We start from the raw sequence: 27,303 nt of genomic DNA, 5'->3' as shown, positions 1-27,303 counted from the left end.
TTATACAAAAAAAGATTAATACATACTTCGGTTAACTTTTAATCCTGGGTTAACGTTTAATACTGAGCTGGTTTTCGAAGCCGTTTCTTCTATAAAGTAGTTAGGACTGGGAAGACGGTGTGAGTGAATTTTGATAAAAGTAAATGGAGAAAGCAGTAATTTATAATCAAACGGCGATCTACAGTTTTGCCATCTTATTTTAAAACTAAAAAGCAATGTGAACAAAACTGTTTGACACCATTTTTTTGCTTCCCTCTTCAGTCAGGAAGCAATGTCTTAGCACTTCATTGACGGCCGAAGCTTAAACTAAGAACCCAGTGATATGGTCTCAGGCAGGGGAGATCAACTTCAGCCTCTCTCTGAGGCAGCTGCAGTATCGAGAGTTTATATGTGAAAGCGTAGTCCCTGTAGGCCGAGTCAAAGTTGACCCCGCATGATTATTCATAACGCTTATTGAATAATTAAATGTGCAAATATCCCTCTTTCTCTGAGTTTCCCTCGGTCATTCGATCACAGTGGGTTTTGCCGAGTTAATTTTTACTTCTTTGATACGAATTGCTGCTTTAAATCCTAAATCTAGGCATTACCTGACACTCGCCACGCCAGGAGTTGTCCCGGTTAGGCGAGCCAAAGCGTTTATATGAAGAAAAGTTGTCCCGCTTGTCAGGGTTACCCTACCTGCCGAGACGAGACAACTCGCCCATCCTCTTGTAAACGGTTGGTTGAATTTTGCAAAGAAATGAGCTAAAAGTTACCTCTGCCAGGGTAACTCGGGAAGAGGGTTGTCTCGGGTATCCGAGACCATATAAATGGGACCTGAGGAAGTAACGTAATTTTTCGTTTCAGAAGAGAAAGCCACGCTAGTTTTAGTTCTGGGTGTTGAAGCGAAACAATAAATATTGAATATTGCTTTTATATCATAAAGGAAAATTGAGTATTGCTTCAAGATCGTGCGTTAAGGATTGAATATATTAATGTACTTCGTTTTTCAACTCAGAAACAAAGAATTTCTGTCAATGCAAAACAAATCAAGACGACATAAGCTAACACGAAATACAGATCATTCATGAACTTCTAATTCGGAAAATCAGTTGTTGGGTTCGACAGAACGCAGTTCTAATCGCGTAATGCATGAAAATTCGAGATCTGTGTATGTATCTATCTGGGGACATTAATTTGGCCCCCATCCCCCACCCAAAAAAAAAGTTTTTCAGGGCAAATGACGTCATCTCTTTGTTCATCCATGTACTTTCTTTCGAGTGTTGCGCGATATTGTGTACTTTCGAGTGTCGAGGCAGCTTATTGTAGACTGTAGTGGATACTGTAGTTGGTTATTTTTAAGTTCGAAGTCAGTGTTAATGGCATTTGAAAACCTTGCAGACATGTCTTCACGAAATGTGTAAGACTTTTCGAGGCAGCTCATTGAAGACTGCAGCGGATAAGTTATTTATTTAAAGTTCGAAGTCAGTGTTAATGGCATTTACAAACCTTGCAGACAAAGTCTTCACGAAATGTGTACGACTTTACGTACGAACAGAAAGATGCAGTTTGGCTGCGTGTTGTGTACCCTCTTCTCTTCGACAAAAACCAACGCTGCTTTCTGCTGAATAAATCAAAGGAGGAAATGTGTAGTTTCAGTCTCTCGCTTAGATTTCTGTGCACAAAATGTGTAGCATAAACCCAACGCGCGACAAGTGTTTAAACAGAAGAAAGCTTTCAACTCCCACAGGATTGCTTTGATACACAAACATGTCCTCCGTTTCATTGTTTCGGAAGTGAAAATGCCCTGAAGCAGTTACCCCAAAGCCAAGGCGATTCAAAGTCGTGTTCGTAAACAAAATAATTGCCCTAGTTTTGGTAATAAAAGCACGTCGTCTCGCATACCGACAAAACAAACATGATTGGTGTCGATTTACACGGTCAGTATAAAACACGCTCTGGGGACTGCTGACTGCTGACTGCTGACTGCTGACTGCTGACTGCTGACTGCTGACTGCTGACTGCTGACTGCTGACTGCTGACTGCTGACTGCTGACTGCTGACTGCTGACTGCTGACTGCTGACTGCTGACTGCTGACTGCTGACTGCTGACTGCTGACTGCGGACTGCTGACTGCGGACTGCTGACTGCGGACTGCTGACTGCGGACTGCTGACTGCGGACTGCTGACTGCGGACTGCGGACTGCGGACTGCTGACTGCGGACTGCGGACTGCGGACTGCTGACTGCGGACTGCGGACTGCGGACTGCTGACTGCGGACTGCTGACTGCGGACTGCTGACTGCGGACTGCTGACTGCGGACTGCTGACTGCGGACTGCTGACTGCGGACTGCGGACTGCAGACTACGGACTACGGACTGGGTATAAAACATGAACTTAGGTATAAAACGCGGACTAAACATTACGGACTGGGCATAAAACGCCGACTCAGGTATAAAATGCGGACTGCGGACTAAGTGCGGTCTACCGACTGCAGTCCATGTATTTTACCGACCGGTCGTAACTAATATCACATAATACATGTATAAACGAGAACATACCCTCTCGTATGCACGTGCTATGAGATCATTTCATTCATTTGCACCCCTGCTGAAGGGAGACCAATTTTACGCCTATCTAAAAGCTCAGGCACCGGCAAAATACTTTCCCTATAATTTTTGTTTTTTTAACATACCAAACCTACGAAAAGTCGAACGCACTCTTTAATCTACGTTTTCTACTAGTCTTAACAATTTACCGGTAACCATTTATACACCTGAGCGAAGAGAGGCCTTGTGAGAGTGAAGAGCCTTGCCCTGGAAAAACACAATGACCCCAAGCAGGGCTCGAACCAGGACCGCTCGATCCGAGTCCAGCGCACTAGTGCTTCTCGTCACCTTTCTATACTCGGCCCGTTATCACTAAAACATAACTGAACGTTTCTCTTTAATATTTATTGTTTCTCTAGGCAATCTTGGAGTGCCCATGATCTATTTTTTACTTTGTCACGTGAATCTATACTATAAACCAATTCAATTCACTAAACTCCTGGAGCTGAAAGCTCGAAGCACAAAAATCACATTTTACATAAATCTAGCCTTAGTAGCTTTAAGTATCACGGTAACATATGTGCCCGGAAGATAACAGTCATCCGTGAATATTCCTGTTAATTCTTAGCAAATTCAAATTCTAAAACTGTTTCAGACAATTTTACGAAAAGTGTTTAAAAGGCGACACCTTTTCCAGAATTTCGGTTTATAAAAATCATATAAATTTATTCATGGGTAAAGGTCCTGGGCGACCTTGACGATCGTTAAATGAATTGATCACTCTTTCGATCAATTTACTTGGACACGTTCCTGCTCAAGTTTTACTTGTACTACAGGGTTAATTGGAGACCCCTGCAAAAATTAAACAGGCTAAGTTTTAGGACATATTTACAGGTTAACTTTTTGAAGATATAAAATACCATGCTGTTTCAAAATTTCTTTTCAAAAACTAATTATATTCTGTTTCTCATTTGGAGTAACATAATTGCCTTTTACATTGTCACATGTAGGTCTTTTATGAAAATGTTCGACCTTTCCGAAGCACTGAGTGTAAACTTAAATTCTTAGCGACAGCTACACTATACAATAAATTCTCAAACTGAAAAGTATTAATACTTTGCGTGAAAAATATATTATCAAAGCACCCGTCTTTTGGAATGTTTTGCAAAGACTTTGTGTAGTACTGGAAGCTAAAACGGACTATTTGTCAAATTAAAAAATTGGGAAACGTAAAACTTTAAGCTACTTCTGAAAGATAACATCTCAGCATTCCAAGAGGTTATACAGTGGAATCCCGTTACTATCACTACAACTACATCATAATATTGTGGTCAAATTCAAGGGATTCTTTGAAGAAAATTACAGGAAAATGACTGACTAAGCATTTTCTTCTGGTCAAAAAAAGTGCCCGTAAAAATGAGTCGATCGCACTGACGGAGTGGTCTTGAGGCGGGCTTCAACTGAGGTTGATGTTAGAAGTTACACTTTTAAACTTATTTCCTAGTTGTATAATACCTGTGCTACATAATGTACATGTTAAAATAACATGAAGTTCTTCAAATGCAGTCTTTCCTTCAGTTTTAAGAAGTTGCAACATTTCATTGTTTCCTCAGGAGTTTCTTGAGTCATGTATCGCCACAGTGAAGCGGTCTAGCCTTGTTAACCTGTGAGAGAGGACGGTGTATGTAACAAATAAAGGAGTGGTAGAAAATGTCACTGACAAGATAGATTTGCCACTGACGAGTGTACATATTTTGTATAAAGAAGATTTCATTGAGACGAATAACTTGTTGACAGTCCAAACCAAACCAAAACTTCTTAGCAATAATAAGGAAAAAGATACTAGCCATCAGAAGGGCTACTATTCACATAGGATTGGCACCAAATCGTTGATTCAGGGATTTGCTTGTAAAACGAGTGTTATCCCTAGATCGTTGAACTTTGCTTCCAGTTCAAGAAAAACTATGAAAAATGTTGATAACAGGGGCCAGTTGATCAATGGGCAGATAACGCTATCCACCGGTTAAATCATTATCCAGTGGATAACTGTTGTTTATGTTTGTATTTTCTGATGAAAATTAAAACAATCGTCTTCGTATATACAGAAAGTACATTAGACTTCTTTTCGTTCCTCTGATAAACGTTTCAGCACATTGGCGCCGGAAAACTAAGCGCCTCACATCTTCCACATAAATGTCTTTTCCACGACAAGACTTCTCCCACGTATGAAATTTATAACTTCTTTGCAGGAGTGGTGTAAATTTAACCTCTACATGCGACTACCCTTAAATGTCTTGTGTAAAATGAATTGATATTGGACCTTAAGAGCAAACTACGCCACCATTGAAAGTCTTACCATGAACTATTCGCCACATTTTTTGAACAAGAGCTTCGCACTGCTTCTCCCAGCTGAAAGTATCTTCGTAACTTGTTCGCAGTCTTTTAATCTCTTGCAGCCGCACTGCTCGGTCTTTCAGGCGGACGGCTGCGATTGCCTTGGCCCACTCTTTAGGCTCGGCTGACTCCACCACAAATGGCTTGCCTAATGGTAACGAACGCAGTGCATCTCCAAAACCCGAGTTTCCACTCACAAGAATGGGAAGACCAGCAGACAAGGCTTCCAGCGCAGTCAGACCAAAACCCTCCGTCCTGGACGGCATGATAGCAAGGTCGACCTCGCAAAATAACTCCTTCAATCTCTCTTTACTTTGCACAAATTTCCTGACGACCAGTTGATCTTTAGAGATTCCACATTGTAGTAAGTTCTCTGCGACGTGCTGTTCTTTTCCATCTGGTGCGCCCACAAATATCAAACGGTATGAATTGTCCTTCAGTTCAACTATTGCTTTAGCAGCAATGTCATATCCTTTGAGACTGAAGTCTTCTTGATCACCGCGGCCAAAGGTCAGCACCCTAAAGTTCTTGCTCTCCTCAGTGGCTTTCCTTACGACTGAAAATTCTCTGAAAATACCAGGAGTCAGCTGAATGACATCTTGGTGTTCTTTGCAAGATCCCAGGTAAGCAGTGTAGGCGTCCTTCAACCTGGGTCCAACAGCTACAACAAGATTTGCTAACTTGCACAAGTCTACCTCTGTTCTGTGCTTCTCTTCACCTTTGGAAATCGCCTTTGAATAGTTCTTGTACATTCCCAGTTCTTCAGGTGCAGTATGCACTACCTGGACCCACTTACAACTGTGCGATTTTTTAATGACTTGGACTTGTTTACCAAGCTTCGCTCCATGACCCAGAACGATATCAATGGCAAGGTCTCCGGGTGGGACAATCAAACATTCAAGGGAGTCGTAGCCCACGAGTCTCTCTGCTTCTCTAATGGCAATGTTGTGGCTCTTGGCGTCTATCCTTTCTTCTTCAGAACAGGCTGACGGTGGGACTAATAGAGTGACTTCTACTTCCATGTGCTCTGCCAGCTGGAAGGCAAGCTTTCTGTTTACGGTTGACAGGCCTCCTTTTTTCGACCTCCACTCACTGCCTAAGAGAGTTACTTTCAAAGCTCTTTCGGACGTCCCTGGATTATCTTGTGCTGGCTCGCCCTGAGATGTGCCGGCTCCAGAGGAAAGACGTAAATCCTACAAGAAAATGAAAACGTCTTAATAAAAATGCTTCGCAGCCAATTTTCTCGGTATATATTGTAAGCGGGCATGAAATGCACTTCTCTTGCAATGTAAGACTGCATCACTTTTTTTTTTTTTTCAACTTGGCTTATTTGGCTGCGCGTCACGAAAACCAAAGTGAACACAAATGAAGGTAAAAGTTAACTGCGGCAATTTCACCGATGGTTTTATCCGCGTAGCTTGCCAGATGTGAACAAGACAGGGGAATCCATTACTGTTGATCGCGACCTTAACAGATCTTTAGCTGTTTGAATAACTGTCACATCCTTCCTTTCGAATGCTACCCCCTAATGGCAAGTAATGGTGACGACTATCTAATAATTATTCGCCAAAGGCGAAGTGAACATTGGTGAATATTCACCGAGACGAAGTCGAAATGAATATTCACCAATGTTTACTGAGCCTGAGGCGAATAATTGTTTTGGTATAATTTTCAGAGGTGAATATTAAGGCCTACAAAATAACGTACTAAAACATAAAAACACAGACGCAATTGTTCGTGAGCATACACGTATGCAGCCGTAGTTTTAACGTTTACATCAATAGTCAATCAATTTACTCATCGAGTTCGGCAGTAAAACAAACGAGGGAAACACTACGAAAAATAAATTCATCTAGCACCTTCGTTTTATCGTCATGCATTTACGATTCATAAAAGCCTTGAATACGAGTTCTTGAAAAGATTTTTGGTCCAAGGGCGACAGCAGCCATTTTGAAAATTCTCTATCCTTTCAAATACCCTGGACTTGGAGTGATGTCTTTCGAATAAATGAAAACTTCATTCAGCAACTGTCCGCCATGTTTACTTGCCGAGATGGCAAAGATGGCGAACTTAGTAACCAAGCTCTAGCGGGGTGACTATAGCGTCATATGATGAGCTTTTCGACCAATCAGAATGTTCAATTATTATATTTACCTCTGGAAATTATACTAATTATCGATTACTCCTCGAGCGCGCGTTCGATATGCGATGCTAGGGAGTTTCAGAAAACCACGACGGCAACGGCAACGGGAACGTCGCTAAACAAAAAGGTTTAATGGGCAGAACAACAGCTGTGCACGTGCGCTATAATTCTTGGTACATTTCTTTGCCGTCCTCTGGAAAACAACAACGTAAAATGACCAAATTTCGCGTTGTTTGGAGAACGTGAACGACAACGGCTAATTTTTTAAATTTATATTCCGAATTTAACACTGTGTTCCATATTCAGTTTCGAGGTAATTTTGACAGTGAGAAACAAACTAAATGACTTTAGGGTATCTCGAGATTCGTAGGTAAAATATTAGTTCATTTTTTTAATCGACGTAGCGCGTAGCGCCGAGTTGGCTATAATCGTGTAATATCCAACAAGCGCGAGTGGAATAATTGTTTTATTAAAAACGCGACCAAAATATAGAAAGCTAAACTAAAATAAAAACGCCCAGAAAATCACGCGTACACTTACCGTATTTGTAGAGCATGGTATAAGAGCTCACAACCCATGATGACTAAGCCAATAAAAACTCTCGAATTGCATTATCCAACGATCCAGTTCTTAATAATAGATGATGGTAGATAACACCTCTTGCGTTTGTTTTGTAACACCCATGCTGAACTACTATGTCAACCACTGGTGTTATTACTTGTCAAATACATTACTTTTTATTCATAAATCATACCTGGCTTGTTCTTTGTGGGTACCAGTTTTCCAGACCACGAACTGTGAGTACTTTGCCACTGAAGCTTTTCATGCAGATCAAGCGTTCTCCTTGTTTTATTTCAAGGAGGTGCAAACAATCTTCGTGTGTGCACAAGGTCTGGCTGTGGTTTGCACACACTTGACGTCCCTGCAGACAGTAGGGGCATGCAACACAGAACTCGTATCGCAGATTACCAAGGTACTGAAACTGCTTCAACAAATCTTGTAAAGTGTCTTCCACAAAGGATCGTACATTTCTTGCTGTTTCTGGCGATGTCGAAACTGGAACTGCTTCCTCTTCAGTTCTTTGCTTGAGGGAAATCTTGATGAACTTCTTTTTGCAAATCAGAATCATATCATGTATTATTTGCCGACCAACAACAAACCAAGCTCCATCTCGGTACAGGTTTGGGGGTTGTGCGGATCCAATCTTGGAACACCAAGATATCGATCTTGAAACAAACTGAGAGAAGAATCCATGTGGAACAAAACCATCCACAAAGTGAAGATACAACGGGCAAGGATCGGTGGGCGATGGCTCCAGTTCACCAAGGTCTTCAGGTGGCGACTTAAGCTGAGCGGGTACAAAGTACTTCACATCAGTTGGCGAAGCTGAGAACTTGGCAATCAAACCAAATCGCTCCATCATGTCCAAGATGTCTTCCTTGACAAGGCCTTGCTGAACGAATTTGGAAAATACACGATCGACAAGTTCCATGCTCAGGACACCGCTTGTCTCTACCTCCCGCCAGTACTTGGATTCTACGGGATCCTAACAGCAAACAAAAAACAGTCTTACGTTCCACAATTACTTTTCATTGAAGCAAAGGAAGATTTATGAAACCGAAGCTCAACATGTCACGAGCATGTGACAAGAGAAAATCTGAGTCCCCGACGGCATTTGAACCCATTACCTCCCATATATCAGCTGAGTGCTATAACCATTGACCTATTGCGAAACTCATGGTTAGCGAGGCCATAATTATACTACAATTCTGAGGGATTATTTTTACAACCCTGATGGACCTTGCGTTCTGTAATTTGTCTCGTGTATGTTCACTAGCACCAGTTAAAGACCAAGAGAAATGAAACGGAAATCGCCTCTCGTAAAAATTTATGTCACTGAGGTATGATGTATCTTAAGACTTCAGCCCGCACTTTACAGGTCCGTCTTTCATAATCTACCTTAATCTTGCTAAATTTAACTATCCCGGCAGCTTTTTGGTTTCACCACATTTTAAGCTATTACTTTGAGACTTACTTTCTTTGAACGTAGTTTTAATCTAGGGCAAATAGCTACTTTAGTAACTTACACCGCTAATGCGCTCTCCTTCGCCCAGAGGAACAGACCTCATTTAAAAACTGTCCTCAATAAAAATATACGTAGGTCCATATGACCAAGAGTTTGCTTGGGGAATACGCTAGGCGTTTCGTATAGAATATAGGCCTTTTAAGTGCTAAGCATAACGTCTTCGTACCGCTTTGTTGAAGGGTGGTATGGTTATCAGCATCTTGAATAGCTCAATTAACCATTGCGCCTTCAGTATGACTGTGCTGCGGTGCTTTACAATCATTCCGAGGTCATGATAAAACTGTAGCATGGCGTAGAACTGGTCTTCATCCTCAATAAAGCACACTTCTTTGGCATACGTTTGAAGTTGTTCCACATTCATGTGATACACATTCTCAGCTACCAAAGCTTCAACGACCTTTTCGAAGTTGAACCACCTAAAGAACAATCAAACAAAATAATTAATCAGCTTCGAAAAGTATTCAAATATTAAACATTTCCCCCTTAAAATTTTTAAAAACAAAGTTAAACATAACATCTTACAACCATATTGCCAACATTCACCTGAAACTTACTAGTCACTTATTTATTGCTAACTTACTTTATTCCTAGGTATTTAGTGATTTAGGGATTTGTTCCCGCCGCTTACTTATCTATTTATATTTTTCATTTTCCCCTTATTTTGTCTCCTTACTGCCCCTCCACCCCCTGAAGCTATAATGCCAACCAACTTCTTCATATAAAATAATTAATACTATTTCATTTCACTCAACTCGATTAGCTTTTAGTTATTCTGAGTGAATTTAACTAATTTTCTGTTTCAATTATCTTTCTTTTGTTACCAAGAGTTTTTATAGTTTGGTAATAAAGTGTACGCTTTATTGAAATCTCCTAACGGAAGAAAAAAGATGACATTCCAAAACATGGGCTTCGAACATTCCATGAAAGGGATAATTGATAGTTTCCATGGGAAAATTTCACAGAAAAAATCTTGGGAAATGCTATATGTTATCAAGATGACATATAAATGGAAAATTCCCATCGAAAGATTTTTACGGATATTTTCCCTGTAAAATTCGAAAGAAAGTACACAAAAAATCTCCATGTAATACTTCATAGAAATTTTAAGTTTAATCAAATGTAAGACATGGCTCGTCAAAAATCCTAGTTTCTCGATAAGAACACGCAATTCTTCTTTAATAAACTCATTGGAGAGCATTTCCTTGCTTCTCTCTACTTATATAGCCTAAATAATATCCTCGATATTTCAACGAATGTAGTTGCATTAAAATATATACCTTCCAAAACCTCTTTCCAAGAATAGTATCATATTTTCTGTATTAAATGTCGGTTCTCTGGGTTAAGCTATAATGGCTAAATACATGGCTGTCCAAAATGACAAACAAAATCCCTTGCTAATAAACTCAAGGCTAAAAAAATGCAGCAAAAACTAAATGTCGGGTCTACGTACAAGTCCAAGTTTGAAATGAACGCCACGGCGTTTAACCGAGAAAGTACGGTCAGTGCAAAGTAATGAAAGATTGAGGGAAAATGGAAACACTAGTTGTGCTAATGTGATAAAATGATGTCAGATAGACAGACAGATAGACAGACCCTAAATATACTACACTACCCCTGTGTAGAACTACGAAGTGCACGGAAGAACAAAAATGAAATACATAAAAGGAAAGAGACATTCACCACCAATTTAGTTGCAAAGAAACCCAAAAAGGTCTCAGTGGGAGATCATAGCAATTGAATCCTTTTTACAGGCCTCTTGTGCAACGGTTGTTATCGCAAAGGTGTGAAGATCTCTTCCTCTTGCGATATCACTTTACTTGACTGGTATCCTCTCCCCCATGTATGGCTCCTCCCTCAAAACATCCATAATTTTGGTCCGAAGAGCATGAATTCCATCACCACTACCAACATCAGTGTCACTCCCTCGCCCTGCAAATTACAAATGGCAACAAGACCCTAAGCTGTAAAGCATCCAAACAAATTTAAGCGGCAGTTCCTAAGTGAATGGCAGTTGTTACAGATGAGCTCTTATTACCTGTGTCTTCTCTACACACGTGTGCTGATTTGTGCTACTTTCTGCTACAATTCGAGAGTACGGCTCAGGAAAGATATTATTAAACAAACATACTCTAAAATTCATGGTCCCTTAAACCAAACCGAAAATGAACCTTTTGAGGTATCTTAGGCAGAGGATGTAAACAATGTAAATCTTTTCAAGGCTATCTTTACCGCAAGACATACACCTAATGTATTAAGAGTCCCTGTCCATAAAAATGGAAAATAACTCGGCAAGGGTCGAAAATTCGATTTCGCTCATATTCTCATGGTAGATAGGCTAGGGCATGACAAAAACTACTGGATAGTTTTTTTGGCAAAATATCCTTTTATTTCAAAGAAATATGCAAATCACCAACTTCCGTTAAAATCGTCATTTGACGCACCATTTTGTTAAACAAGTTTGAGAGCCTCGCATGCAAAACCACATCATTCTTCCGTCTTTAAAACACTCAAATATTTTTGTGCAATGTTTAAATGTGTACTGGGTTGGTTTTAGGGAATGTTGCGTTGTCTTTTTGGGTGCAAAATAATTAAATTTCGAAGACATGTACTTCAATCACTTAAAAGTATTTCGGGTATATAATTAATAGACGTGTATTTGAATAATCACTCGTCATGCACCTTCAGTTTCAGACTCTTATCTGCCATCGCCCTTTCCAAAACAAAGTGTTTAAATTTTGAGTGGCCGCTGAATAGGGGTAAATACAATAATGAAACCCTTATCGGAACGACCAAATGGTGGCCGCAGAAGTAACCGGTCAATAGGTGTTTTATTTACAATATTTTACTGACAATTGACAACAGTCCTCTATTTTCTGTTACAAACATACCAATGCCTCGCCACTAGGCAGACAAAATACGCCAAATAAAATGGCATGGCCAGGGCTATTTACTCACGTAATTACTAATTAAATTTAGTCTGTTTTCCTCATGAATTAGACACGTTGTGATTTCCTATATTTATTTCAGCTAGTTCTTGCCTTATTGATCTATAATTTGGTTCATGGCGAAACATCAAAACGTACAACAAACGTGATTTGGACCGAGGCCACGTACACTATAGAATACGATTATATAAATATACACATATTATTATATATATGAACAAACAGATGAACAATGATTAAATTGTTTCATTTATCCTGAGAGTGCTCTATACAAAATGGATCAAAATGTGCACCATATGCCGTAACAGCATTGCGTGACGAACAAATCACGGCTGTAAGATTGTGCTGCGCCGACACGCTAATCAGAAATGGTCAGCAATCGATCAAACGTATTATTTTGGCGCAGTGCAAAACAAGCAACTATCTACAAATGACTCAGTCGTTTTTGACTTAGATGCAGTGATGTTCATATGCGCAGAAAGATGGTCACAGATTCATGGTATTCGACCAATAATAGGTTGACAGTTGGCGATGTACAACGGCGTTAACCTTGTGTAAACAAAAGCAAACTTCTGCTTTATGTGCGACGAATAGTGAGAGATCGACTAGAAACACGTCAAATCGGCTTTGGACCTGCCTTTTGCAACAAATAAGGTTAGAACATTTCGAAATTATCAGCTCTGTGTCTATTTCAACTTATTATAGGTCAAGTCATGTGGCGCATTCTAAAATATACGTCTAACCCGTAAATTGAAATTTGACGACGGATGGTCAAATATTTGCATTTTTGACGTACTTTGATAAGCTCTCGCGTCGCTCACAATCATTTGCCCAAAGAAGTTTTTACAGGAATCTGTAGATCATCCTTCTGCGATTCAACCACCAGAAGCTTAATCCATTTGAAGGTTTCGCACATGGTGAAAATTAATTATATACACGAAATACTTTTAAGTGAATGAAGTACATGTCTTCGAAATTTAATTATTTTGCACCCAAAAAGACAACGCAACATTCCCTAAAACCAACCCAGTACACATTTAAACATTGCACAAAAATATTTGAGTGTTTTAAAGACGGAAGAATGATGTGGTTTTGCATGCGAGGCTCTCAAATTTGTTTAATAAAATGGTGTGTCAAATGACGATTTTAACGGAAGTTGGTGATTTGCATATTTCTTTGAAATAAAAGGATATTTTGCCAAAAAAACTATCCAATAGTTTTTGTCATGCCTTAGTCTATCTACCATGAGAATATGAGCGAAATCGAATTTTCGACCCTTGCCGCGAAATTAAGAATTTGTCTGATTTTTACAGGCAGGCACTCTTAAAACTGTTCCCTCCATACAAAACAACGTCAATTCTAAGAAAGGCATGGCCAGTATTTAAAGAGATCCTTGTTTTACCAATTTGCTTTACTGATGGATTTAATGAAGAAACCAAATGCAGACTTAAACCTGAATTAGCTAATAGTCATATCTAAAATGTCTGTTTATTGTAATCTGAAATGTTTTATTTCAATCAGTGGTCCAGCACAACAAAATTGTTTACCTCTTTTAGGCCTTTGCGCAGGCTTGACAAACAAATTCTTCATCTTGCGTAACAATGACTTATCGCCCAGCCCGGTGTTGTCAATGCTGAAGAATGGCCGGATAACATGCTTCTCGTATTCCTTACCAGATATTTCCTGCTGTATTTTTGATGTCGTAGCCTTGATATCCTCAACTGGTTTATCAGCATGAGTGCCAACAATGAACACTGGAGGTCGGAGATATGGCAGCATGCCGCCTGAGTTGCTAACCATTTCCTTTCCTGTTGGTCTGATACTGTGAATTGTTACCAGCCATGACAGCAGATTCTCCAGATTTGTTTCGTTATTTGGGTTTTCCAAAAATTTATCACATGTTCCTTGTCTAACACAGGGCTGGGCTGGGGAGTCTAGTGCCTTGCTGAGGTTGTGCACCAGGACATAAACTGCTCGTGATGACAGGAACACAGGGTGAGAAGCGTAGTACAGGTGCTGTCCGGCAAAATCCCACAAATCTACAGTAACTATGGTTTCTTTCTTGTCATCAGCATTTTTAGCGTCACCGTGCACGCCTTTAAGCATGTTCCTCAACCTCAGATACGCATGTTCTGTGACGTCATCTGGAGGCGAGGTTGCATGCATCATTAATGTTGAATTTCTACTTGAACTTACACTGCTGTCATCTGGGAGGTCATCAACGGTATTGTTTGTTACAGCTTGCACTTGCATTTCACTCTCTGGCGGGGAAATGGTTGAGTTCTTGAGATTGCCAACATTTTCAGGAACCTAAAATGGAGTTTTTAAAAGAGGTAGCATTTTCGTTTCATTAGGACCTGCTTATTCCAGTATCGATAATTATATCTGAGAAATAGTGTAGGATTACTGAAAAAGAACTGTCACATTTTTGCCCACAGGAACTCACTTTGCATTGTAAATGAGTCTACCTTATCTATCTAGTCTGACTACAATTCAGTCAAAGCCCAAATATTATGTATACTAGCTCCTTTTTTATGTACCGTAATCCTGTTTCAAAAATGCCCAGTTTTATGCTCTTAGAAGATAGGTACACGAGTCGCGTCCTGTGGCGCCATACAACAGCTTCAACCGTGCTATGGTGCCGGGGTGTGCTGTCAAAGTAAGTTGCAAATAGTCAATCAGGAAGTAGATATCAGTCCTATGTCTGGGACGTTACTCTTGGCCTATCAGTGTTACTCAGCATTGTTTTACACTGATCACTCCTCGACCTCTTACATGTAGGTACTAATGATCTTCAGCCACCAAAAGAGATTATATATGGTCGCTTTTAGTGTCGTTTTCAATTAACATCGACAATACCATTCACTTTTAAACTAGAGTCGCCCGAGACCTCAACGTACAAACCTGATTCATTTCCAAGCTGTTCTTGCCCACCTCCATTGTTGATTCTTCTCCTGTCAGTTTTAGATCTGATTCCATTACCGACTCTTCCTTTAGTTCATTGACTATACAGTGATAATGTTTTTCAGCTAACATTCTTGATATGTCTTCAGAAAATTCCGCCAGACTTGGCTTAATCTCGCTAGTGGAATTCCAGTTTTTTACTTGATCGACTTCAATCTCGCAGACTGAAGGATCAACTTCGATTCCCTCAGTACTCTGTTCTTTAGGGTTAAATGGCAAACCTAAGAGAGACTTCTTCAGACTTGTTTTCCCTGCACGATCCTGGCCGACCAATAATACTCTACCACGGTAAACATTCACAGAACCATCCTTCAAAGCCTTTTCATAGAACAGCTTTGCAACATCTCCCTGTGCTTGTATTTCTCCTGGAACTATGGGTGTAATTGTAAGAAAATGCAGTGATTTTTCTGATTGCCAAGGCTGTTTATATGGGAATAGCTGTTATTGCAGTTGAGTCTGCGGTCAAATATTCTTTCGTTTTAACAGGCATGCAAACGACGCGAAAGGGTCAATGATTGACACTTTCGCCTCGTTTGTGTGTCAAGCCGCTGATAACTGCAATAACAGTTATTAACGAAGTGATATTGGTTATTGTCGTATGCTTCAATCACAGAGGTTCGCCAGTGATTACAAAGTAACAAATAAGCGCAACTTGCGATCATAACTGCGTATCTTATTCGCATCCACATTAGAATACGCGAATCTTTGTTTACACTTTTTGCCTCATTAGCATTTGCTTATCACTATCTGATGACGCTAATCAAAGAAATACTCTGAATATTGAAAGGGCATAACAGTTTCAGTTACCTCGGAAAATTTGAGCCCAATACACGAAATGTTTTCGGAGAAATTCTCTTCTAAAAACTCGAAATTTTACAGAGAAATGTATGGCTCATTAACTTTTTTGCCACACTGCAATTTTTCAGTTTTTGATGGCTGATATTTCCTTCAATTATGCTTGCAAAGAGCTGAAAGTTGCACAAATTGCTTCACTTAATCAGCTTTATCAACTTTTCCATTTAGTTCATATATACGGCCGCGGCTTCTTTGAGTCACGTCGTATGCTAATGAGGAAAAATGTAAACAATGACGTCAGCAAAGATTCGCCTATACACTAAATACATGTAATAAATGGACCGTAAGCATAGATTATAAAATTCTAACATGGCTTCAAGGCTTAGGGGACTACAACCAAAGAAACAACATCGAGGTTGAGGTACGAATAAATGGTTTCTTTTGTTTTAGTCCCTCAAGGTTCGGCAGCATACTCTATTAGAATTGGCCTATTAACAACAACTTTAAGAGGTATGCAGTCAACTCAGATATGTAGCTATATTATGATACACCAGGGCACGGCATAACGTAACCGACCAGGTTCTATGCTAACCTGCAATGTCTAATGACATCCCTTGCGTCATGAGACTTTCAATTTCTTCAAAGCCCAAGGGGTTCCCTGCCACGGACAGCTTTTTAAGACGGTGTAAGTCAACGATATCTTCATAGATTCTTTCTACATTGTTGTTCCTCAATTCCAGCTCTTCTAATTTTTCCAGATTTTTCATATTTGCCGGCAGTGTTGAGAGTTCATTGTCATTCAAAAACAAGTGCGTCAGGTTGATCAGGGCGACAACAACTTCAGGAAACTGTGTTAGCTTGTTGTGGTTCAAATTCAGCATTGCGAGGTTCGTGAGGTTGCTTGCACTTGCTGGCAACCTTGTGAGTTCATTGTGTGAAAGATTTAGTATTTCCACCTCCTTCAGTTCTGTGACCTTATCTGAAATCCTTAACAATCTCCTCCCTTCCAGATTTAAAGCGTTGCTATCTTCACTTGTCCTCCTAAGCGCAAACGTTGAAATATGTTGGATATCCAAATTATAAGCTACGAAAAATTAAAATGATAATTCCTGATTTAGTTTATTTAAAAAAGGTTCCTGTCGTAAATTCAAGGCTCAGCTGTCTCTGACGCCCAGTATCAAAACCACAAAACCGAAACATAACTTGCCCATAATGCCTCAGTACTATTTAAGTCCACATTGGACACGAGAAAAACATGCCAGTAGTTTAAATTTTAGCAGCAGAATATTAAAAGCGATTGAGCGGCATCAACAATATGCTGTATGTGTATTTCAGCGGCCCGGGACAAGTATCGTACTTAACAAAGCTTTTCTCGTCAGGGCCTTACAACAATGACTCCTCACTCTCAATCGAAAGATGATGTGAAGGAATTGGAGAAATGGTACGAGCAAAGCAGACTTAGAAGACTCTGTTGAGGTTACTACTCTTCCCAGTAGACCGCGACACCCTCGAATTTTTTCGCCGCCTTTAGAGTAACGTTTTTGATGCCGCGAGTTTGTTTCAAACCAATCACGTGGTACATTGAAATGCGCCATGTGAGGACATTTTTTCTGTAGCGTCGTGACTTTTTCGTATCACGTGATGTTCATTCACAACGTGTTTATCTTCGAGAGGAAAGCTTATCGTGTCGAATGCGTCTAAAAAACCCCTCCGAATTTGTCCTGATCATCTTCTATCCTCAGCTGATAAACAGCGGCCACGCCGACAGTTCTATGGCAGACAAAAAGCGCGGTAAAGCTTTCCTCTTGAAGATACGTTGAACACTACACTAGGAGTGGGCAGGAACTTCCCCCACTCACAAAACAGCTGGAGCACAGACATAAGTCAAGAGTGGCACAACTTTAACAACCACAGGTTAGGCTGTACTGATATTTTAAACTTTGGCTACTGACATACCTTGCATACAGTTGCTGCGCCCGCAGTACAAGCGTCAGTCAAAAACAAGCTGCCCTTATAATAGTCTTTTTCTTCGCAGTTAACAAAAATAGAGAGAATGCTAAAGTTGTTTTGGCCTCTTCACAAACTTCACTCGAGAACTCTGAGTTAAGGTATCAGTATAGCCCAAAATTTACCATTTTTCAAAAGAATTGTTTTTCGCTTTTTCAGATAAATCTTATTGCGATCTTTCATTAAAAAAAAAAATACTATGAAAAAAGATTGATTCTAAGCAGTTATAAACGAAAAACCTTTCCTTGCATTAAATACCTCTAACTGATAGCTGTCAACGGGTTGTCACGAGAAGTGCGTTAAAAAGTTGCGTGACAGATTGCCGCCATAATGCCCTTCAAGTCATTTATTTTTTATTGTATTAATATCAGTAGTAGAGTTTCTTAGCAGTGTCCCCTAATTAGTATGGTGTATTATTTCCAGGCTATAAGGTTTTTGACACTTTAATAAAGTTCTCACTCACTCACTCACTCACTCACACGTAGTACGATTGTCTAACGTTTGTGTTTGGTAGTCGTCGAGCCGTTCTGAATGTTCTGCGTTTGTTGATTGTTAATTTGAGCTTAAATATGTCGTCGGAGAAACGCAAAAGTTCTTGTCCATTTGCAAGTGCGAAGAAATCACCACATAGCAAAATGTCAGGGCAGAAATGTTTCAAAAACAATCGATCAGAATTGGGCTGATGCGTTATCTAGGTAGCGACAAAGGTTCCCGCTTCGAGCAGGAGAAGTTGCCTGCACTGAACGAGGAAGATATTGGACATTCTCTGAGCAATACTTCGTTGGCGCTTTCGCCGTTCGAAGCGGTAACGGTAACATCTCAACTCAATCGGTATCTCGTTGGTTTCCTTTACGTTGTTTACGAGTGCGCTCTTTCATTGCCTACGGCATCTCTAAGCTAATGCGTTTTACAGATCGAAAAGAAGAAACAGACGCGAAAAATATTTTCTTACTAACCTGGGAGCACGAGCGGTGGAATTCAGATCTTGCAAAGGATATTTTCCGCCGGAAGCAGCATTCGAGGGGTAACCCGAAAACACGGACCCCCGGTCCGCGGATCCCCACTACGGACCGGGTCCGCGGACCACCTATGGACCGGTCCACGTACTTCCCCTACAGACCCCCTCTACGGACCACCCCCAAAAATAGAATTTAAAAAATCATTAATTACTATCCAACTGCAGCAAATAGCGTCCAAATAACAGTACAAAGATATTGTAGTTATTTGTACAGTTGAAAACCTGTTTGCTGTACAGGTCGGCGCGCGCACGCAAAACTGTCACACTCTTCTTCTTTTCATTTCTTTTGATTTTCACAGCAGTTGAATTATCAATCTCTTATTAGATGTTTTGGTGTGTAGTATCGCTTTATATTTTTTACTCATTGTCTATTAGATAACTCGTGCCGGCAAAATTTCGAACGTTACATTGTGCAAATGTAACCGACTTCCGTTCATGCTCGGGCGCAAGTTATATCATTACACACTGCCTTTTCCTTTGTGCTCATTTGTGCTCTTTCCCCTCTGCCATTTTGTTTAACCCATTCTCCCGTGGGTTCGTGAACTCGTTCCAGGCTTCACAATTTTCTCAGCGAAATTACAGAAACAAACAAACTTAAACAAGTTAAAAACACATCTTACATAACCAGATTGAGCCCTGAATAGAGGGTAAGAACTTTCTTTCTTTTTGTCATTGGCATGTCACACTGAAAAAAGCTTTTTAGCATTTTGGGGGAAGGGGGGGTGGTGTTAAAAATTCAAGGCTGTTACATTTGCACGGTGTAACACTAAAAATTTCACCGACACGAGTAATCTACTAGACAACCCATCAGTGAAATCTTTATTTATTATTTTTTCTCTATTTTGGGGTGGTCGGTAGAGGGGGTCTGTAGGGGGAGTCCAAGGACCGGTCCCTAGTGTAGTCCGCGGACCAGGTCCGTAGAGGGTCCGCGGACGAGGGGGTCAGTGTTTCCGGGTGACCCACATTTGAACCCGCTTTGTAATTGAACTCTCTTGTTTAAGTAAATGAGCCTTCACTTTATCGATCAACTCGTCATTATTTTCACACGTTTACGTAACTATCTCATTACACCGGAAGAGCGCCCTAAAGCCTATTTTCCTTCGTATCCCGGAACAAAAATTTCAGCGAGTGAAGCACACCATTTGAGTTCGTTTTTGGACAGAATGTTGCCCGAAAATCAGGCAAAAAACAAACGGTGTTGGGAAATTTTCAGTTTTTGCTTCTTTCAAAAGTTATGACTATTTTAGTGAAGAAAACGCATGTTTTATCAACTTTCAAAGTGCCAAAAACAAACCACACAAGTAATCAAAATTTCCCGCCACCGTGTTTTAGAGAAAGGAAGAAAAGAATAGATAGCGATGTTCATCGCGTCCTCTCGCTTAAACCCGATCGGGAACGAACTTGATTAGTGAACCTCTGTACTTTGGGAAATAGAGCACTATAATTGGAAAACCTTAATTTTCTTATTTTAATAAATATACCTTCGTAATCTACAATTCTTAGCTTTCAGAAAAAATATACTTTACTGCGGTTTGCGTCAAATGTCCGACCGTAAAGCGGCGCAAACGAATGATCGTCATTTGGAGTAAACTGATACCTTAATTTGACGAGGAGCAACATATTTTGCTCAAAATATATAGCACAACTAATATGCTACCTAGCGACACTCGGCGAGTGAAGAGCGAGTCGCCGGACGCGCCCGGAGAAACTGATCTTCGGCGCCAAATCAAAAGCTTGGAGACACAAAATTTTTCATATTTTTCACTTTTTACAATCTGCTGTGGCTTTCGAAGTTATAGTTTTCTTTATGTTAATATTCAACGCTGTCTCTAGTGAGAAAAGTTTCCCGACTTCAAAGCCTTTCCTGTTAACAAACATTGACATCGACAATAGTTTCCCCCGGCCCTGCTAAATCCTGATTGGTCAATTCAAATTAATAACATAAATCACTTTATTACAGTGTTAATAATACACATGAAAAAATTACTCGATTCTGATTGGCTAAGAGCAGTGCAGTTCAAGTGTAACACCAGTGCAAAAAGTGTAACATCAGTGCAAAAGTGTAACACCAGTGCAAATTACACATCGAAATTCTGGATTATGATTGACTGAAAGAAAATAGGAACTTTTCTAAAAAATGATATCACGTAAAATGATGACGAAAATTTTGTGCTGAAACTTTGAAAAAAGTTTTCTCAAATGAGAAAAAATGGCTTCAAGAAAGATCTTCCGGCACTTCCTCCGCGCGAATTTTTTCATGTTTATATTATTAATAAGTAATCATACGGTTTTTCTCGTTCAAGTTGGAGTTAATTTGCACTTGTGAGTTTTTCAAAAAGCTGAAATTACACTCGCCGAAGCGGCTCATGCAATTTCAGCTTTTTGAAAAACTCACTCGTGCAAATTAATTCCAAATTGAACTCGAAACCGTATGATTACCTATACAAAAGCCTTTAGCACTACTGTGCTAATTAACGACACTGAAATGAGTAAACAAATATTGTAACTTGAACAGACACATGTTAAAAATCCAAACTGGCAGGAGACTGAGCAGTTGGCTATTTACAAAGCGTGGAGGAGTTGGATCTCGGACCACCAAACACAAATCCATCTAGTGGCAGGTAGGAGATTTGAACTCGGGACCTCCGCATTACAAAAAAGTGCCAACCTACTTCATGCCAACTTCACGTCCTGAACTAATAACAAATGAGCAGGAACAAGTTTTAACCGATTTGAAAGCGAATTGGTGTCCTGACAGACTATTAAGGAAGTGTCTCAACAATAAAACAAACCTAGACAGTCACAGGAGAGGGCACTGGAGTTTGCGGTGCTTCCTTATGTTAAGGGTGCATCTAATCGTTTGGATTGCGTCCTCCAAAATTTTCACATTTGACTATCTTATAGACCGCTTAGAACATTACCTCATAAAACGCCCAAGGACCGACCAACGATCAACCAAGTCCTAAGGATCGTATACAAAGTGAGGTGCTATAACTGTTTCTTCGCCTAGATTATGGAGAGTACTTGTAAGCGCTCGTGGAGCTCGCAAGGAGCAAAACATGCGAGCAACAGCGAATCAGGAAATAAACAACATACTGAGTCCAGGGATAAACAACTGATACATGCCCGGGTCTTCGAACGAGCTGTGACCAAATACCACAAGAGGAGTTATATGTAGGAGTTAGGGCAGCGATGACGTTAACCAGGGTAAAACGTTCCCTCGCGCTTACGCATCTCTAATTCAAATTAAAAACGACAGCACACAGGTTTGTAGTACAAGCAGTAACGAACCCTTTAATATTGTAGCTATGACGAAGGTGAACAGAAAATACCCAAAAATTTAGTAAAACAAAAACAGATCGGTTTTAAACTCACCTATTGTTAAGAACAACTTTTCCACATTCTCACCGGTTAATGATGACACTTCCATAAATAGATCCACATCATTGTCATGTGCAAAAGACTGACCATTCTACACAGTCAAATTCAAGAAACAAAACCCTGTTCAATGAGCTGAATCTGTAGTTTCAGTAGCCTAGGAGGGAAACTGGATTTACACAGGTACACTGTACAAAGATAACCATAGGGCGCCGTTTGTAATGATCAATTATTTATTTTACTTTTGGTCGTTTTTATTTTCGTGATAACTTGGGTTTTTTTTAATGATTATTCATTACTAACCACCCATTCACAAATTGCGTGTTTTTTGTTTTTTGTTTTTTGTTTTTTTTTTTTTACAAGAGTGCATGGTAACGAATCCTACAATCTGATTGGTTTTCAGCGCAGTCCGGATTTTTCTAAATCTCTACCCACGGTCTTGAACTTTTGTCCTCCAGTTTACAAGATAAGGAAAAATAAATAAGTTATTTAAGAGCCATGCCCATAGCTATGGACCAAACAACGGCACAAGTCGAAAAATCGATTTTGCTCATTTTTTGCCCATAGATTGGCCCTAGCTAGTAAACAAACGGACCATAGTTAGTTTCTGCTAATGCAGCTTTTTTGGGAAGAAATTTGCGAAAAACGATTTCGCCCCGATTGAGCTCAAAATCTACTTCCTGTTATGCTAAATTTTCTGAAAATTTGATTGCTTTGCGCGTCACGCAGCAGCTAGTTGAGAATCTTTCAATGGTCTTTACATTCAGCTCAGGTCTTCATGGTATGACTGAGTGAAAAATAAAATAAATCGAGGTTTCTTTTGAGCCCGAAAAGAGATCGAACAGAAACGCAAAATATTACGATGTGTTGCAAACGAATTATAGCACTAAAATATCGCCAGATTTTTCTATGGGCTATAACTTTAAATACCATAAAAACACTTTCTACGGGTTAACTGTACACCCACCTGTTTGAAAATCAAAAAACATCTCTGGGCAAATGGTTTTAAGTCGCCCGCCTTGGCCTCTGCTTCTCATAAATTTTTCCCTGAACCGCCGTGAGAATGTAAACAATTGCGTGACGCGGGCGGTCACCCTGAATACATAATTCGTTTCCAACAAACCGCAGAACACAATGGACCACTTTTAACTTTAATATTTTGAAAGTCATCGCTTTGGAAATTTCGTTAATTAAAAACGCCAATTAAAAGCAATTTACTTGGAGTTCGGGTGTTACTGCTATGTCGTTTTAAGCTGTCGTTCTTTCTTTGATCATTTTAATTACAAGAACGAGTTCTAGAAAGAAAATCGTTCTAAGTTCATTTGTTAAGCGTAATGACAAGTCGATATTGTTGGTTTGCAGCCTTACGTGATCTGAAGGAACGTTACAGTGATTAAATTTGTATTTGTTGATTTCGACGGATCGATTTTCGGTTAAACCTTTTTATTTGTCCAAGCACATTTAGTGCCTTTTCTCCTGCTAAAAAGTCGGAAAAAGTAAAGTAAACAAATCCTAAAAGTTTAAATCATAAATAAGAGGCATCAACAGTGCGAGTGTCTGGGTAAGCTAAGCTGTTAATTTGAACAATTACTGTGCTGGACGGATTGCTTTCCAGGTTACGCACGTACTATACATATAGTTCATTGTGCGCGAATGTTTCTGTTTCAAACAGCTGAAATGAATCCGAAAACTTTTGAATCCGTTTTGTCGTTTTTGTCGTGTAAACGATTTTCTCTCGAATCCAGATATTTTTCCGCCTGTGATCTTTTGAGTTTGCGGTGGAACGGAAATGGAGGATTACATGATCCAGTCGTAGTCGAGTCGCAGGCTCATTGATGGCCATTTGATGGCGGTCGCTGGGTGATTACCTCGTGCTGTTTCAGGTGTAGGTAATCACTTTTATAATGGGTAATGCCATATTCCTCAAAAACCCAATTTATACTTTACTGCGCAGATGACGACGATGGCACGATCGAAAACCTCGACGGTTCTAGATATTAAGTAAAGACCAGAATAAATACCTTGAGGGACCTGACATGATGGACAACAGTACCGTAGTCAGCGAGTTGAAAGAAAACTTCAGACTGTCTCAACCTACCCCTAGCCTTATTTTCGGAGGCATATCGTTTCTCGTTGTCGAGGCAACAAACTGCTTGTTAACCATTCCATCATGAATGTTCCCGGAGTTATCGTCGTGTGTAAACGGTTAAGAATCCGAATATCCTTTCACTGTAAACCCCTACTAGTCCGAATACTCTAAAATTGATGAATCCGGGAACTTTTACGAATCCTAAAAAAACTCCTTTAGTGTAAACCTGGTCCTAGATCGACCACTGTTATGTTTATTTGTCTACCGGTGTTATGATCTGCAAATTTCAGTTAATTGATCAAACAACCAAAGTAGAAAAGATGGATTTTTTTCCCAGTATGATTGAAACTTAAACGCAATTTCTTCCTCGGCTAATTCAATTCAAGAAATTCCGGGTTTTCTAGCTGAGTTTGAGCATATGGTGTAGGTACAAATTTTCTACACAGCTAGAAGAGCTGAGATGCCGTCACGCAGTTAGTAGTTTATAGAATTTATGGTATTTCCACTTGACTTTATCTGTCAGTCAATGATTCAATTGCCATAAACCATAGAGGATTGGTTAAGTGTATCTTTAAAACTGCGACTGTATTGTAAGTTATCAGTGAAATCAATAAAATAAACAAGTGTTAAAATCATTTCCCGGAGTACTGTAGTAACGTTCTTTATCGGGGATGTCGTGGGTGTTGCAATGCAAATGAAAAAATATATATATGTATACATACCAACTTAAACAAAAAACAAACAAACAAACAAAAAAATTTCCATTATTTTATCCACACAACGTTTCAAAAATTGCTTTCATCGGATTACTGGAAACGAATATTTAATCGAGAGTGGCTATCCCCGTCACGCAATTGTTTACATTCCAACGGCGGATTTTGGGCAAAATCTATGAGAAACACAGGCCAAGGCGGGCGACTTGAAACCATTTGCCCAGAGATATTTTTGATACCTTAACAGGTGGGTGTATATCTAACCCGTAGAAAGTGTTTTTATGGTATTTAAAGTTATAGCCCATAGAAAAATATGGCGATGTTTTTATGCAATAATTCTCTTGCGACACATTTTGCGTGTCAGTTTGATCTCTTTTCGGGCTCAAAACTAACTTTGATTTATTTTATTTTTCGCTCAGTGATACCACGAAGACCTGAACTGAATATAAAATCCATTGAAAGATTCTCAAGTAGCTGTTCTGCGGAGCGCGAAGCAATCAAATATTCGGAAAATTCAGCAAAACCGGAAGTAGATTTTGAGCCCAATCGGGTCGAAATCGTTTTTGGCATATTTCTACCAAAGAAAGCTGTATTAGCAGAAACTATGGTCCGTTTCTATTCTTACTAGGACCTATCTATGGACGAAATACAAGCGAAATCAATTTTTCGACTTGTGCCATTGATAGGCGATTTAGGTCCATTTTCATAGGCATTCACTCTTAAGAGCCAGTGCCCATAACTATGGACCAGACAACGGCACAAGTCGAAAAATCGATTTTGCTCATTTTTTGCCCATAGATTGGCCCTAGCTAGTAAACAAACGAACCATAGTTAGTTTCTGCTAATGTAGCTTTTTTGGGGAGAAATTTGCGAAAAACGATTTCGACCCGATTGGGCTCAAAATCTACTTCCGGTTTTGCTGAATTTTCCGAATATTTGATTGCTTCGCGCTCCGCAGAACAGCTACTTGAGAATCTTTCAATGGATTTTATATTCAGTTCAGGTCTTCGTGGTATCACTGAGCGAAAAATAAAATAAATCAAAGTTAGTTTTGAGCCCGAAAAGAGATCAAACTGACACGCAAAATTTTACAATGTGTCGCAAACGAATTATAGCACTAAAATATCGCCAGATTTTTCTATGGGCTATAACTTTAAATACCATAAAAACACTTTCTACGGGTTAACTGTACACCCACCTGTTTGAAAATCAAAAAACATCTCTGGGCAAATGGTTTTAAGTCGCCCGCCTTGGCCTCTGCTTCTCATAAATTTTTCCCTGAACCGCCGTGAGAATGTAAACAATTGCGTGACGCGGGCGGTCACCCTGAATACATAATTTGTTTCCAACAAACCGCAGATGGCTATCTTAGAACATTTGGGTGAAAAAAGAAAAACATAATGGACCACTTTTAACTTTAATATTTTGAAAGTCATCGCTTTGGAAATTTCGCTAATTAAAAACGCCAATTAAAAGCAATTTACTTGGAGTTCGGGTGTTACTGCTATGTCGTTTTAAGCTGTCGTTCTTTCTTTGATCATTTTAATTACAAGAACGAGTTCTAGAAAGAAAATCGTTCTAAGTTCATTTGTTAAGCGTAATGACAAGTTGATATTGTTGGTTTGTAGCCCTACGTGATCTGAAAGAACGCTACAGTGATTAAATTTGTATTTGTTGATTTCGACGGATCGATTTTCGGTTAAACCTTTTTATTTGTACCAGCACATTTAGTGCCTTTTCTCCTGCTAAAAAGTCGGAAAAAGTAAATTAAACAAATCCTAAAAGTTTAAATTGTAGATAAGAGGCATCAACAGTGCGAGTGTCTCGGTAAGCTGTTAATTTGAACAATTACTGTGCTGGACGGATTGCTTTCCAGGTTACGCACGTGCTATACGTATAGTTCATTGTGCGCAAATGTTCCTGTTTGAAACAACTGAAATTCTCAATGCTTTTTTTCTTTTTTCCTTCAGTCTTAAAACTTCAGTTTAGAGTTAGGCTAAACCCTAAGCTGTTTTGGCGGCCAACCTATTCTTGGCTAATTGCTTAATCAAATTATATATATATATATATTTCATTGAAATTCGCTTTTCCGTGACCGACTTCCGCGAACAAAACAAGATGGATGTTAGCTCTTCATTTAAGACTACAATCCTGGTCAAAAGTGTTGGGACAGTTACGGCAGATGACTTCACAGGCAGCCTCTCTTAAGACCAAAACCGCGCAAGCCCGCCTACCCCCCTCCC

General features: G+C 39.7%; 1 protein-coding gene across 3 annotated transcripts in view; it reads right to left on the bottom strand.

Annotated features, from left to right (window-relative positions):
- Positions 1–4,089: 4,089 nt before the first annotated feature.
- LOC145495879 (uncharacterized) overlaps positions 4,090–27,303 on the bottom strand; it is a 31,119-nt gene continuing 7,905 nt past the window's right edge. The window contains exons 2-10 of one of the 3 annotated variants that reach the window (XM_081475472.1): positions 22,256–22,352; positions 16,448–16,939; positions 15,001–15,431; positions 13,644–14,406; positions 10,969–11,080; positions 9,318–9,567; positions 7,820–8,611; positions 4,885–6,115; positions 4,090–4,192 (exon numbers count right to left, since the gene is read on the bottom strand). In XM_081475472.1, the coding sequence (XP_081331598.1) occupies positions 4,188–4,192; positions 4,885–6,115; positions 7,820–8,611; positions 9,318–9,567; positions 10,969–11,080; positions 13,644–14,406; positions 15,001–15,431; positions 16,448–16,939; positions 22,256–22,310 (4,131 nt within the window). In that variant the 5' untranslated portion in view covers positions 22,311–22,352 and the 3' untranslated portion in view covers positions 4,090–4,187. Of the gene's footprint in view, positions 4,193–4,817; positions 6,116–7,819; positions 8,612–9,317; positions 9,568–10,968; positions 11,081–13,643; positions 14,407–15,000; positions 15,432–16,447; positions 16,940–22,255; positions 22,353–27,303 lie in introns of those variants that run through there. The other 2 variants (XM_081475470.1, XM_081475473.1) reach the window with 2 other exon arrangements.

This window comes from Orbicella franksi, chromosome 8 (genome assembly GCF_964199315.1).
Source record: "Orbicella franksi chromosome 8, jaOrbFran1.1, whole genome shotgun sequence".
NCBI lineage: Eukaryota > Metazoa > Cnidaria > Anthozoa > Scleractinia > Merulinidae > Orbicella > Orbicella franksi.
This window is presented reverse-complemented; position numbering and strand designations above follow the sequence as displayed.